The following is a 16,219-nucleotide window of genomic DNA, read 5'->3' on the forward strand; positions in this document are numbered from 1 at the left end:
AATATCCTAATGTGTAGAATGAGCCCAAACCAATACACCACAACTGCCTCTAAAATCCTGCACTGTCACTCAAAAAGCTGTTACTTCGGGCACAAGTTTAATATAGACCATCATGCATCTAGTCTCTTTAATGTAGTCGATGGGTTGACAACAGCTGAAAACATCTGGATCTTTCATAAGTAGCGATGTTTGATGGCTAAAGGCTAACGGCTAATGGAAAATACACTGAGCAGGCTAACGGGCTCTGAAAAGTCTCCCAGAGTAACCGGCTTGCTAACTGGCCACATACATTAGGATTGAACGCTTCTCCTTTTTATTTCTATATCTAATAATTCTCAATTCATATAAAAAACGTTTCCTTGGGCAAGACACTTGACCCTCTTTACCAGTGTTTGAATGTGGCGTGCGTGTTTGGTGGTCAACAAAGGGGCTGTAGATGCGAGCTACAAAAGCAATTATCCTTGTGAATTACTGTAGAAAAAGTTGATGATATTTTTAAATGTACTTTACTACAAGAAGTTAGTTTCTTCCCGCCTCTGCGAAAGCCCAGGGTCAGAGCTGTCCTCGAAGTGTACACAATTAACACCAAGACGCCAATGTGAAACCAGGAAATGAGAGCCGAGGAATGTGGCCAGTCGTCTTTTAAAATAGACCCTGAGCTGAATTGAGCCAATCCAATATAAATCCGCCTAATCTGGCCGTATAATGAGTGGATGTCTAGAAGAAATCATTGGATGTGCAGAGATTCAGAGAAACTCTTCGCGAAAAGCAGCTGAGATCGGCCATGAATTAAAATGCCAAGGTTAATGATGACAATGTGCAGATTTCTCAGTATTGGAAGGAGGTCTTTCTTCGTAAGGACATATGAAGGGGGACATTAGAATACAGTGGAAAAGATGTTATTTTGACTGACATAAATCATGCAGGGACATAAGACATAACTCACATGTAGGTTGATGCTTTGAACCGTTTTAAAGAGAGGGATTATTATTGTATAAGATCAAGAATTATTGCATACTTGTGTTTTAATGTAGTCACAGGGTTTTTGTCTGCTTCGAGCTGAATGAATGGGCAATAAAAAAAAAGATAAATTACAATATTATTTGCAAATCATAACTGTAAAGGGGCTATATGCAAGTTGGCCATTTTATGCTCACTTCTGCCACCTCAGGTCATATGTGTAACTGCACCTTCTATATCACACTGCATGACGGCAATTCTTTTTGAGTTACAGTGCAGGATTTCAGAGGCAGGTCTGAGCTAATTCTACACCTTAGGACATTGCTGGAACATGTAGGGGGAGGAAAATGCATATTTCTTTAAACTCTGTATAGCCACTGCACCAGAATATGGCTAAATAGCTCATTTCCACCTTTAGTCTCTTACCTCACGGCACCAAAGTCTTGTGTTTGAATCTCGGATGAGCCATTCTTTGTACAGTTTGCACTTTCTGTCTGTGTAGGTTCCCTGTGTAGGTGTGCACTACATTCCCCTACCTCCAAAAAGGTTTGCCCATAGTCTCTGCTCATGACTAACTCTCTATCTGATCGACCTATTTGTCTGTACACTTATACTCAATGGCAAATCAGACATTTTATTTCTTTTTTCCATTTTTTGTCATGTTGCATTGTTTCATGTGCCCTCAACTGAGTAATTCTGCATATTTAGTCCAAGCTTTACTCATGTACACGTCACAACATTGTAATTTGCAAAGTGGTTCTCACTTTAACATGTAATCCCACTTTATGTTATAACTAAGGCATTTCCTTGACACATTATTTCAACACTACTAAAAGATTACCAAGCATGACATATATTAAAAAGCCTACACTTTAACATACTGTTGTAGTTCTTACGATTGCATCACCACTTTGGAAGCGGTGCCTCAGCTGTTCACTATTTTGACCCTTTTCGTGGACACACTGGTCTCTTGAAGTGTATCCAGCTTGTTGACATTAAGGCGACCTCTGCTGTTTGCCCATGAAGTTGTCCTTTGACTTAATTGGTCACTGGTGTGTGGGTGTTAGAGCAGTGGACGTCCCGTGGGAGAGCGTGCCATTCAGATGCCGAGAGGGGACCCCGGGATGTCCAGGGTCACGGTGGAAAGTGGAAGCGACTAACGTAAACCTAGCAATAAGAATGATACTGAGCAATATATCGCCACATTCACATGATTAGGTGGCACAATATCTACAATAAATCACAAACTCACTGAGGTTTAACTGTGATTTACACATTTTTGCCAACTTAAAAACTTGACTTCAAAATGTGCAAATGCTCCGATTTAGACACTGTTTTCCTATAGCTTAGTTCCATTTTTCCATGTTTTCCTAAATTATTTCCTTAATATTTCAATGCAATATTCATATTATTTAATCTCATACTGTCCTGGTGCTTGTGTTATTTTCCCAGAAAGAGTAACATGAGAGATATCCACATTGTTGTGTAACTTTATGTTGATACATTATCAACTCAAGCCAGTTTGAATCGTTCCATTCATTTCTTTAGGATTTTCACAGCTGAATAATCCAATGCCAACTTGCTATTTGTGTTAATGAAGCTCTTTCATGATCGTAGCTGCGAGAGTGAGAGAATAGTGGATTTTTTTTTTCAGGTTTCTTTTAGGAAGCACCTGGTTGAGGAATTGGCCTTAGCAGTTTAACCTCCCATAATAACACGTAGAACTTTACTGTTGCCTATCGCACAACAAAGACAATGACGTAGGGTGAACTCTTACATCATTGTCTTTGTTTGTTGCAGTGTTCAGCTTGCTTCTATTTTTTTGTCTTCCTATAGTTATAAGCATGTTTGTTTACTTTGTCTTTTTCACAAGCAAATTAAATTTGGCTCTTGTGGTGTCGCATCTCACGTCTTTATTTTCAGTTTGTGAACATTGGCATTGTGATGCGCCCTCAGGCTTCACCATGTATTTAATAGTTTGTAGGATGTGTGAACAATCATGTATACAGATTATTATTATTATTTCAAACAATGCAAGAGGAAACCATTAAATTGAAATGTTAGTTGAGGTAATAACTCAATCCTAAATTTCTAAAACGATTAAAACGTTTAATCCCAATTCTTCACAGGGATGTTTTTATAGGCACATTTCACAACTCACAGGGCCACTTTTCAGGGTCACTTTCACAAAAATGTTTGAAAACTAGCCTGCAAGTTCATGAAATTGATACAAATGCTGCTCAATGTTTCCCCAATGGCTGAGTTTACAATATACTAAAGGAGAACAAAACAAACTGAATTCCACAACTAGAACAAAAATCAGGCATTGTTCATTTAAAGGGACTATCGGAGTTTAAAATGTTAAAATGATTTATTTTCTACCCTCATTGCTCCAGCAATGTCCTAATGTGTAGAATGAGCCCTATTCACCACAACTCCTGCTGAAATCCTGCACTGTCACTCAAAATGTTGTTATTTTGGGCCCGAAGTGCCGTCATGCACAAGCTTAAAGGAGCAGGCCACCGTTTTTCCATACTGAGATTATGTTCTTACATGACCTCAGACAAGTTGATGCGTACTTGTCTGGTCTTTGTGTGTACCCATGGAAGAGCTTGATCGCTTCTAACTTCACCCGGTTTGGAGCTATAGGAATATACTGGGAGAGGCCAAATGCTAACAACAGAGGGCACACACAAAGATCAGACAGGTACTCATCAACTCGTCTAAACTCAGGCAAGAACATATCTCAGTATGTAAAAATGGTGGCCTGTTCCTTTAATATAGGAACTGCAGTTACGCATACGACCTGAGGTGGCAGTAGTTTAAGTACCTATATTTTCTCCAAATGATATCATTCATTCATTCATTTTCATCCCTTTTATCAGTTGTATTCTATTGCTGTTTATTTCCCTTGAGGATCAACAAAGTCAGTCTAAGTCTAATAAAGGCCATATATTGTCAATACATATTGTGTCAGCCCTGCTACCAGTGTAACCCAATCACAGACTAGAGTCCAGCCACCTGCGACCCCTAACGCACATAAACACACCATTGCATTTGATCGAAACTTACAAGAATCTCGAGAGTAAATTGATATTTATATTTGGTCCCCGTCATGTGATCCCTTGGCTGGTGGCAGATTGCGCTCGGGTCTTACTCGCCGTGCCCCTGCTGTATATGCATGAGGATATTAGCATCGGTGTGTGCCCAGATTTAGACTTTCAGATTTGACCTTTTGTTGTCTAAATGTCAGTGAGATCGGCGAGGGAGCCCACTGTAGAGGTAGCCCGGGCCAGGGAGGCTTATGTAATCTGCCAGCACACAGCAGCAAAAAAGGAAAAAAAAAAAAAAAAAAAAAGGATGAAAAAAATCTATCTTGTTGGAGGATGGTTGTCATATATTTTCGCCGTGATGGTTAGAACAGCTTTCTGCAACCCCGCTGAAAGGCCTGGGATGGCTTTTATCTGCATGTATGTGTCCAAAGTGCTCTGGAAATTATTTATGGCTTTAAAAATACCGATATAGTGCACCCCGTTTGGTCGTATTCTTTAAGACATATTCTGAGTCCCTTTGATCCCATTCCCAAGTCTCCCCCACCCTCTCTCTCTCTCTCTCTCTCTCTCTCTGAGTGCTCCTGTGATTTCTTCATCGGGAAGTGTGGTCTTTTTGTGCTGGTGCGAGAAATCCGTGTATCATTCAGGAAGGTCTGCAAAGTCAGTAGTGGATGTTATAATACCCAAGTAAAGAAGGGAGTGTTTTGATTCCTCATCGTGTCACAAGTGTCCTGCAGCTTCTATGTGTTGTAATGTCTTCTTGTGAGTGTACGTGTGCTTCATATCATGCACCATGTGTAGGTAAAACAAACAACACAATAAAAATAACCAATCAATCAATCCACCAACATCAATAAAACAACAATAAATAAATAAATACACAAATGTACATTAAAACAGTAAATAATAATGATAACAGTGTGTTTCCAAATATTAAATCATTCATGACATAATGTTTTTGATGAATAATAAATAAATAAATACTAAATACAATCTTGGACAAAAAAAACATTCTTAAATGAAAATCTTGAAATGAAATCTATTTTCCTCCCCCTAAATGTTCCATCAATGTCCTAAGGTGAATGAGCCCAGACCCGTTCACCACAACAGCCTCTAAAATCCTTCGGGTCCGAAGTGCCATTGCTTAATATAGAAGGTGCAGTTACACGTATGACCAGAGGTGGCAATAGTGAGTATAAAATGCCAACTTGCATCTAGCCCTTTTATAGCAGTACTAAGTAACCTGCTGACCGTAATTAATCCTTTCCGTGGTCCCTCTGGGGGGTAATAGAAGTGTTGATGGGATGACTGGGGGGTCTTTCATCTCCCCCTGGTGTCTCTGTCCTGAAAACCACACTTGCAGCTTTCATGCACCGGGTCATAGTCACCAATACACACTAATGTAATCCTGAAGAAGAAGCTAACAGGCTAACGGTAAAGCTAACTGCGGGCTAGCGCCACTTAAACAGTTACAAGCAAGTTTGAGTGAAAAAAAAAAGATCTCCATTGTGTAATTGGATGTACAATATCCCTTTTCTCCCTTTGTCTTTTCTGTCAGCGTAGTGTTTACTCTCACGGACAATTAATTAGTAAAAGAAACGTTGCATGCTACAACACCTGCAGTGGCGCTTATGGCCTCTAGGGGCATGTGTTACTTAGATCTGCTTTAACACATGAAGTCAGATAGAGATTGGCTGTCACAAATGGGAATTATTGCATCAAATTCACATTGTGTAAATTGCATTGAAAAGAAGAAAAGGGAACTTAGCTTGAATTCAGATTAAAGTTATAAAAAAAAATGAATGGGCTTGTTATTTTCTCTTAGCACAGTTGTGTCCATTCATGTTTCTCTGGCGTTTCCCGTTTAAAGTCAAACAAAACCAAATGATATTTATTTATGTTTTGCTTTTCTTTCTTTTTTTTATTATATGAAGAGATCTGCTTTAATCACGACCACCTTTATGTTTGTGCATTGCATGGTTGGCTGCGGAAAGCTCCGAGCCTTCTCTCTGCGTTCAGTCATGCTTTCGTGGCTCCTTTATGAACAATGCGCTCCATGGACAGCAGGACCAGAGCCACGGGCCAGGTTTCAATGGAGAGGGAGACGCCGCTCGCTGTGAGTGGCTGCTTCAAGATAAAGGCCAAAATATAATGACGTGCTGAACCATACGGGGGACGTCAGCCTGTCGATCACAGCAGCACCATGGAGACTTACTGGGGAGGGGGGGGGGGGGGGGGGACATTCAGACGGATATACGGCGTCTCTGTGCAGATTATATGTGCAATTCGGCTGCGGTAAAATCTCATTAAGTCTGTGGAACCAGAATTATCATACCGCACTAATGCATATTAACTAATGGACCAGCTCTGAGCCACTGAGACTAGTATGTGGTGAGTCCGAACACGTCTAGTTTTGTCACTGGTGTCAAATGCCAGAAAGCCTAATGCATACGAGCTAAGATTATGGTCACACAGTGTGCAATATCTGGCTAATGCGATGGAGACTTGAGACTTGGCGGACATAAACGGCAGATGGAAAACAAAGAGATGCGAGTTTACGTTTGTGCATTACAGATAGACGAAGAAAATGAGTAGTTGTAACAATAACCAAGCAAATACTGCCCCCAATTTTAGATTAAGGTTTAATTTCCCTCAGACCAAGTAACCTAATAACGTGGGGTCTCTTGGTCTCTGCCTCGTGGTTTTCAATTTTGCTTAATCAGGTTTATCCAAATCCTTTGCCTAATCAACTTTACTACTCTGCTAAATGATATTATGCTACAGAACCGCTGTTACGCAATAACGCTGTAAGGAATGTATTATGCTGCTGTTCATTTGCCCTATAGTACATCTCGGCGGTGATAGGATAACTTTTAATACCAGTTGTTGAACTAAAATAATTGTATTCATTTTATCAGTGGAATTTGTCACACAGTGGAGGAAGTGTGACAGTTTTATGTGTTCACTCAGGCTCACGGTGGAGCATTGTGCCGGGCGCAGGTGCAGTGGTCCTGATTGGATTCCGTGTCTTTTATCAAAAGGAGAACACTGTTATGGTAATGGGACGGCGCCTTATTGCCGCTGACATTGGCGCGTGCGGTTGATTATCACATAAAGTGCATCTGAATCTGACTGATGGGTGACAACAGATCCATTTTCTGGAAAGATATAAATTGTGCCAATAAAAAGTGTGATGCGGTTATCACCGAGGGGAACGTGCATTTATTACGCTGACGTCCATCCTCCCAGATCACCGCGCTAATGATCAGTGATAAATCACGCGCGCACGGTGGTATTTTTAGAGCGGGTGAGATGAATGAGGTTTTGCTTCTGGCCTCTTGGTCAACGCAGTCAGGGGGGCTGCGCGTGCCCCTCCCCCGACTTGAGGTGATGGCTGTTGCCGGCTGCCTCGCGCTGGAGTGCTGATCAGAATTAATACAGGAGGACCGCCTCTCAGGCACAGGCAGCTCCGCTCCTGGTGCCTCGCTGCGAACAGCCTGCGCAAAGCCTCTCTGTGTTTCGTCCGAGAGGGGTCGGTTCACGGAGAGGCGAGCACCGACAGGTGTTGACTAGCGGGGAGAGCGCGCGGTGCACACTGATGACGATGATGATGGTGAGGATGATGCATCTGTTCCCGTGCCTTTATGAATTACAGGACGTAGCGTGAAGAGGCGTAGGGGCATCTTTTTCATTTCTTCTCTGTAATGGTGGATTACTCGATGGTTCTGAGGCAACGCGTCTAGACCGAGGAGCGGAGCACAGCGCCTGTGAGAGCGCTTCTCATCGGCCCGCAGCGCTGCGCCATGGCCTTGGATGTCCAGACTTGCGCGGTGTTTACAGTGATAGCTGTTTTGGTGCTTGTGAACGTGCTGTTGATGTTCATCCTCGGTACTCGTTAATGGATCTGCGCTCGGGGCCCGGACTGTCGCACCGGAGAGGAGAGGGAGGCGGTGCGCGTTGGTCGAGAGCGGGGACACCCGGTGCTTCATCACGGCTACGCGTTGAAATGAATGACGTTGGTACAACATAATGTATTTCTGTTACCCCTCCCCAGTCCTCCGTTATGTCTTGTGTCCTCTCACCGTCTGTGATAGCTAGTGTTTGTGCTGCTCGTAGCTGTGCGGAAACAGGTCTGTGATGCTCCGCTGTGATGGCTGGAAAATCATATCCCCCGCATATAAACATGTCCCCCCTACGTCGCTCTCCCTCTCCTCCATGTTGTATTCTGTGGACAATGCGCATGTACTATCTGAACATAGCATTATTCGTGTCAATACCAATGAAACTTGGAGTGTTGTAACAACAGAGTGCTTGAGCATCAGAGCATGTTCTTGCATTGTGGCACAGTAGCCATCTACAATATGGCAGCTAATTGCTGGGCAGTGAGTTCTCCACCTCTGTAAATGTGATATTTGTCATAACAATAAATAACCAGGAGTGGAGTGAGAGGTGTGTGCTGCGTCTTAGATTCTGGAATAATATAAATACACATCTGAACAGTGAGAGCTAACAGGACAAGTGCTAATAAAACAGGGCCTCATGACTTCAGGTTTCCCCCATTTTAGATACAGCTAAACCCAGCTCCATTTCACAGCCCACTCCTCTCTCATTTGGGACGTTTTCGAGCACCTGCAAATCTCAGTCTCACACTTTATTACATAAGACATTAAACAGGAACAACTAAAATATGCATAATACTTTATGTGCATAGCTCCTTCAGATGAAATGCCTTTCAAGTGGAAAGGCATGTCACCAGAAACTGAAAGAACAGTTCTTTCCTCTTGAACTATGGTAGGTCTAATAAAAGCCAGAAGGCCGGTGTCATAAATGTTGAATGAACAGCAGAAATAGATATGCTAAAAGCCCATCCCGGAGCTGTCCATGGTGGTCCATTTAATAGCAGTATTTGAAGTTATTGTATGTGCTCTCACACTCCGACTAAGTGCTGTGCCTCTGCAGGCTCAAGGCGAGTGGAGGATGCTGTGTAGAAGGTGTACAATGAAATGTTTGGCTGCCATGTTTTATGAATTGAGGGTAAATCACATGTGACGGCATGTGGTCAAAATAGCGCTCTGAATTACATGACCTGCAGGAATCTAGTCACGATGTATTGGGGGTCACAAAGTTTGAGTTGGTGCGAAGTTAGGGTTGCACAGCGACACAACATGTTATCAGAATCGCAATGTAGATGGTTGCAATTGGCAGAGCGCAGACAGCAAATATTCAGGTATACAGGATCCTTCACAAACAAACAAACAACAAAATATGTAAAACCTGCCAATACGTTAGACCTCTTACGAGCATGTTCTGAAATGTAGCAGTTCGTGTTTCAGTCTTCTTTGATAAGTCTCTCTTCGATACGTTCATAATCTGACCTGTGAATTTCTTTCTCTTCTTTTTTTTTTAAATTCCAAGTCTTAAAATATTGACAATCCATAACAATTCCAGCTACCCTGGTAAATATTGTCATTGCATCCTTTGGTAAAACACTAGTGTATATGGCACTGGTGTATGATGCACTTTGACTGACAGTGAAGGTGAAAAAGCTTAAAGAAACAGAGGGCAGAGATCTCCAACTAGTAACTTTCCAAGTAGCTCCCTAAAGGCTTTGTACATTTCTTTACATAAACTGGTGTATTTTTTTTAATGCATTTTATTCTGTCAATACTGCAAACATCTGGTTAAACAGTGCAGTAAATTATGAAGACAACACTAAAGTCATCCTTTTTTAGCTCTGTTGACTTATCATCTTTGTTACTGACTCTCCAGAATATGCTCTGCCTAATTCCCATAGTTCCTCATGTATCCTCAAAGCATAAGTAGCTTAAAAAGTAAAAGTAGCTCACAGGGGAAAAAAAGGTTTTAGACGCCTGGCATAAGAACAACATTGATATGCAAATCACAGCACGGCAGATCGCGTATACCTTGCAATGGTACCCTAGAAGAAAATATCCAAGCACAAAAACACAAGGTGAACAACATTCAAAGAGGAGTTATACAATGCTGTCACAATGCTACTGCAGCAGAGGCGGTTGACAGTGGTACATATAGGCTAAGTAGTCACACGTGCGACCATTTTTGCATATGCACAATGGCCGGGATCGATGTTATCTGTGCTTTGATCCAGTCTTTGCACATGTCTCGGGTCTTTCACACATTGGTAAACTCCCCCTGGGCAGGTGCCTTTAATAGAGTTCGCTTGTGCACTCAGGAGGAGGAGAGGAGTGCGTATGGAGAGGGTGTGTGTGGATCTCGCACACCGGTTTTAGGCAGAGCATCTTTGATTGGCTCGCGTTCTCGGGGTATAAGTGTATTACATAATCGGGCTGGCAGACACGGGGAGGACGAAACCGCGCGATTCACTTGTGTCTTGCGTCGGGGAGACAAGGCTTGATTCGGGAAAAGCTCTCTTTTGCATCTGCTCAGCTGCTTTTTCTGAGTGCGCTCGCCTCCTCCGGAAAAGGAGATTTAAATATGCTGATTGGATGAAAGAAACTGGACTTCTCCATGCATGCGCTTGCCGTGCAGTTTCATGCCACCAACATGGTAAGGCTAGCTGTTTGAAGAGAATTGTGCGTGCGCCTTTGCTACGGGAGAGTGTTCGGTGCTTTGGTGCAACTGTGCTCTGTAGGAATGCAGTGGGGCAGGCAGTGCGGTGAATGCTGATGTGGTGGTGCCGCTGAGATGATATACGCTACGTTTTCAGTTACAACCTCTTTTTCCTTGCCTCTCTTTAAGTGTCTGCGATCTTCGATTTGACTCTGTAACAATTGCTATGCACGCCCCTTGCTAGCAGGTGCATTTCACTGCATTCATTTGCATTGACCCAAATACCGGGGTTTGCGGTTTTGAAATATTTCGCCCTTGGATTTGTGATGTCGCGTTTGACGTTGGGAAGTGTAAAAACGAAAGGTACGCGGGTCATCTGGCGTGCTAGACAGCGTTAATGACGGCAGCTGTAAGAGGTGCTTGTCTGTTTACTCCTATGGCATTTGATCAAGCTAGGTGTGAGTCTGAGAGCCGAGAGATTGATTATGTAATGCAGTTTTAATTTATTCAGACAGGCCAAAAAAATAAATAAAAAAAAATAGGAGGAAATATTGTGATGGGGCAGCGCTGATCTTATTAGCGAGATGGAGGGATGAAGGAGAGAAGTGTGCATTGGCCGTGACACGACCTGCACCGTTTTCCTCCTGCTCCCTTTTTCCTTACATTATAGCAGATTGATGGGAACCTCGGAGATTGTGCCTTAAAGTGACTGAAATAGACCGGCGCTGGAGACAGGGGGTGGATTACTGCTTGCAGACATTTACAAGAAAAGAAAACGACAAGGCAATACTTGACCTTATAGTCCCAAAGCTCCTCTCCATGCAGTGTGTGCTGCAGGAAGTCTCCGACAACGCCACATTTAGAATTTCAGTTTTAGACATATTGAATGTCAATTCTCACCTTTAAGAGAAAGATTATTTTCTAATCATTTCGAGCACCATTCATCGGGCTAGTTTCCATGGCAGCGTGACACATGTTTTTGCGGTAATCCTCCTTCTCTTCCTGTAGTGGAGAGCTTTCTGATATAGGCTGGGGCTATTGTTACTCCGCTACCGGCTCAATGTGAGACATGATTGAAAAGAATGACTCACTCCCATGTTGTAGTTATACTTCAGAAGTCCGTATTGAAATGGGGCTGCGTTGCCGCTTTGATGTCATGCAATACGGCTACAAGGAGTGACAAGACTCTACACTTTGCACGCAGTCTGAGCCGTAATAAATACAGCGGGACATGCCGGGGAGGGCATCCGACATAAAGCCTATGGTGATTTATGAAGGTAATGGGAGAAGCTATGAGAGAGAAGCTCATGAAGTATGTTATGTAGTTATCGAAAACTCAGTGGAATCAAGGTAATCTATTTCATCTATTAATTTTGCTAAAAGATGATTGGCCTCTACCTTTGAGAAATGTTGGAGTTGGATCAAAAAGGACAATATAGATTCCAAACCAGGGTATTTTGTATGGAAGTCCAATAAAAGTACAGTATTATTGTATGCTATAAATGTCTGCATGTATAGGTGCACATTTAATAATAATAATAATAATAATAATAATAATAATAATAATAATAATAATAATAATAATAATAATAATAATAATAATAATAATAATAATAATAATAATGCATCGGTTTTATATAGCGCTTTTATGGACACTCAATGATGCTTTACATTGCATTATTCATTCACTAAGTTACTATTGTAGCCACAGCTGACCTGGGGTAGACTGATGGAAGCGAGGCAACCAGTCTGTGCCACTCACTCACTACATTCGCCAGGCTTCCTGGTGGTCCCAAACGGTCTCCCATCCAAGTACCGACCAGGCCCTTCCCTGCTTAGCTTCCAAGGTCTGACAGGATCGGGTATAGCAAAGGCGGTATGGCCACATTTAAACAAATATATTCAAGACATGCAGTAACTAAGAACGATCTTGTCAACTTTTTGTATGCTCAAAGGGGGTCTCAGCCTTCCAAAATGCTAATTAAATGAATATGCAAATCACTGCATATAGGAGCGCGTTGCAAACCCTGAAGGAGAAAGCTCCAAAACAATACTTGTTACACTGCAGCTACGCAACTTGTGGATCACTTTTCTGGATTACTTCTGTGGATTAATCAAATCATTGCACACTATAGTCATTCGATTGGTTGTGTCAGTCTCAGGAGGGAAGAGAAGATGGATTTCGTGCTCTATAAATCGTGTGTTTTCCCTTGCACTTTTTATCTTTTGGGAAATATTGCGGCGCCTCCTGAAACGTCCTTGCCTCGTCCCATCAGTGGCCTGTCAATATTTGTTGAAGTATCCTCTCCGGTCGCCATGGAGGCGCCTCTCCTCCCAACGCCTGCAGGACATGAGCACCCCCTTTCCCGATCGCTCTCCTCCTCTCCTGCCTATACCATCTCCCTCCCCCTCCCCCCATAATCCACGCTCGCATACAGGTCTATAAGGGTCAGCAAAGCTTTTGAGTTTGAGAGCTTTAGATCCTCAAGGGGCGCGAGATGAAATAAACAGCCACGCACAATAAACTGCTGCAGCGTCTTAAGAAATGCACTATAGGATCATTTATATTCCGAGTGCAAAGTGTGAGTTGGCATCAAATAGCAAGCAAAGAGGCTGTGTGAGAAGAAAAAAAAAGAAAAAAAGAAGAAGTATAGGCTGGGATAATGTGTAAAATGTGTATTAAGGCAGAATGCAGTGGTTTGCAAAGGAACTTACACCGTGCTAGCCATACGGGATTACAAGCCAAGTCTCTGTGTGGATCTCATGCCTGGAATAATGAGGAGGGCTGCGTTAAGAAGGGCATCTGACGTGAAACATGCCGCATTGATCAACGCACGGCACCGCTACACGCTGAGGAAGGGCGCGCGGAGCTCCCAAAAGTGAAAAATTAAAAGGAAAGAAGACTTGGCTTACGAAAAGTACCAGGTGTTAAGAATATGTTTCCGATTTTTAGTTTTGATGGCAAGCAAAAGCTCCCACAAGAGTCGCAACAAGACATCAACAATAAATTCTATTCGGATCAGATGAAGAAACTTTTTTGTCCTCTTTTAGAAAATTAGAGCAATGCAAAGAAGCTACAACAGTATTATCTTGCCATTTGACCTGCTAAACCTTTTCTGTTTGTATTTGAATAGAAAATGCTTTTGTCTTTTCTCTTTGATGGGGCGACATTGGCTCATTTAATAGATGAAGCACCTTCTGACCCAAAGGTTTAAGACACTTCATCCAGTCTGCTTAGGTATTAATGTGGCTTCTGCATGAGCGATAGGTGAGGGTCAGAGAGGCCTTTGGGGCAGAACTTGGCCTTTTACATTTCAGTCCGTCAGCCACAAGTCAGCTGTGGCTACAGAACTTGGCTCACCCCCACCGAGTGTGGAGAGAATAATGCGTTTGAAAGCAGCTTTGAGCGCGGATTGACACGTTATCTTTCATACTCACTTTTGCTTGCTTTGATAAACGAATCATCTGCCAATTACTGCGGAACGACTAGCGTAATAAATGATTCAGCATATTTTTGACACCCTTCCCGTACACCCAGGCTTTGCACTGGCACAACACTTGCCCCCCCTGTGATGCTGGATCATACACCCCTGTCTTAGCAGCAGTCTATAACGTATTCTACCTCCGTCTATGCGGCAGTGCAGTCCCCGGGCTTTTGATAAGTCTTTACCTAGAGCCTAAGCAGCTCCTGTCAGACTTGATTAGGGGTGGCGTTTGTGCCCACGGCCTGCGGGGAGTGGATGCATGGTTAGCTCCGGACCTGGGGAATGCTGAACACGGCTTTGGAGAGAACAATGGGATCGCATCACTGGACTGCGGCCACGGATAGACACTGTACACAGGAGGAGGTAAAGCAGTAGTGTAAGAGCGATAGCGGGTACAGATGGAGCCTGTTTGCTATACGTCAATAGTGGAGACTCGCAGCCTGATGGATAACAGCGACTTGGTGTATTTTGGGAGCCGTTGTTCTTTAATGAGAACAACCTTTAGAGGAGACATGTCAGACTCACGTCCTGGGGGCAAATCTGTCCTTTGGCGATTTATTTTTACGGCCCGGGCATCTTGTTTCCTGGATCTTAAAAGGATGCTGCCCTGATTTATACACAAACAAACAGAGATATGAAACTACTTGATTTTGGTGAATCACATACAGTGTTTGTCTTTATTTCGGTCATTTGCAATGATTTGGTAGTGGATAGGGATGCTGAATAAATCATTTTTGTCAGCTGACACAGTATCTATTGCACAAGAAGAAGGGCTGGGTATTGCCAACAACTTGACGATATGTATCCCAATACAGGGATTTGCAGTCAGGTTAGCCGTGTCACTTGGCGGTAATGACCAAAAACACACTGGCAGTAGTCGATTTTGTGATTCACAAGCCTGTTCAAATGTTAACGCATAACCACTAATAACCCTGCAACAACACACGTCTTTGCTGATTGGTTTACTCCACTTCCTGTTTGCTTATGTATGTTCTGTTCTCAAAAGAGTTGATGCTGATATTGGATTTTTTCAGGCAACCAATACGGTGTCCATATTAGAAAACATATGTGATGCATCTTAGGAAAACCATTTATCTGCTAGGTGCGCTAAATGGAGGTTTTTATTATGCTGAATATGCTCAGCAAGTTTTGTCCTTTATAGCATTTTTATATTTATACCTTTTTGTCCTTTGTAGCATTTATGATCTCAGTCATGATCTGTTCTGAATTAAGCCTATAAAACAAGCATATTAATTTTTAAAATGATTTGTTGTATATCACAATACAGGTGCCTGCATACAATATGTGCATTGTCAAGTGCTCCATGACAGTATATTGCTGATACGATATATTGAACACAGCCTTAAGAGACAACACTTTTGCTCATACAGTCCAAAAAAAGAATGCAATTATCATCTATTGTATTGTTTTCCCCTAGACCTGATAGTGTGTGTGCTCATAGTGCATTGTTTTGTTTGCAGATAATCTTTATCATATGTACCTTTTCTTTAACCTTTATACTTTGGATGAGGATAGGAGTATTTATATTATTTTTATTGCAATCTAGACCAGTCAGGTTTGCTGCTATGTCGAAGAAACTGGTTCATATTTGGAAGCAGAGGACATCATTTGTTATTAAAAGCCATACTTGAAAATCAATGTTACGAGTCGATTGTGGGCCAGTCTGCCGATCTCACAGACGTTGTGTAATAAAAGAATTACATGATGGCTCTTAGCAGCTAATATGAATTTTCCTAATGAAAGTCAGTGACCCCGTGGGTGAATTCCTTGAGGTGACAGATTTCATAATGCCACAGTAGACATGCATCTCACCCAGCATTAAGTTTGACAGCATCCCGTTGGTTACTCCATCACATGCAACGATTACGGATCACCTGTCAGGAGAAGCCGCCCGCTCAATACCTCCACATACATCACTCTGCAGCGCCTGTAATTAAAACACACCTATGTGGCGCTGCATAATGTTATAAATTCACAAAGTCCAATCGATCGAAAAAGACTTGATGACTCACTCTGTTACATATTGTCAAAGTAGCTGCTGCAGATCAACTAACAGGCTCCGATGACACCGTGAAGCCTTGAGAGATTAGCCCGGCGTGTGTCGCTGATTTGCATCTCTATTGCATTAACATATGTGATTATAATAATGTC

The 16,219-nt window shown here is 42.4% G+C and overlaps 1 protein-coding gene across 5 annotated transcripts in view; it reads left to right on the forward strand.

Annotated features, from left to right (window-relative positions):
- Nucleotides 1-16,219, forward strand: part of arhgef9a (Cdc42 guanine nucleotide exchange factor (GEF) 9a) — an 85,082-nt gene that overhangs the window by 26,218 nt on the left and 42,645 nt on the right. Inside the window, exon 1 of one of the 5 annotated variants that reach the window (XM_079556180.1) lies at nt 7,296-7,626. The exons of 2 other annotated variants lie outside the window; for them this stretch is intronic. In XM_079556180.1, coding sequence (XP_079412306.1) covers nt 7,612-7,626 — 15 coding nt within the window. In that variant the 5' untranslated portion in view covers nt 7,296-7,611. Of the gene's footprint in view, nt 1-7,295; nt 8,029-10,142; nt 10,560-16,219 lie in introns of those variants that run through there. 2 more of the 5 variants (XM_079556178.1, XM_079556179.1) reach the window with 2 other exon arrangements.

The sequence above is a fragment of the Gobius niger genome, assembly GCF_951799975.1.
Source record: "Gobius niger genome assembly, chromosome: 5".
NCBI classification, from domain to species: Eukaryota; Metazoa; Chordata; class Actinopteri; order Gobiiformes; family Gobiidae; genus Gobius; species Gobius niger.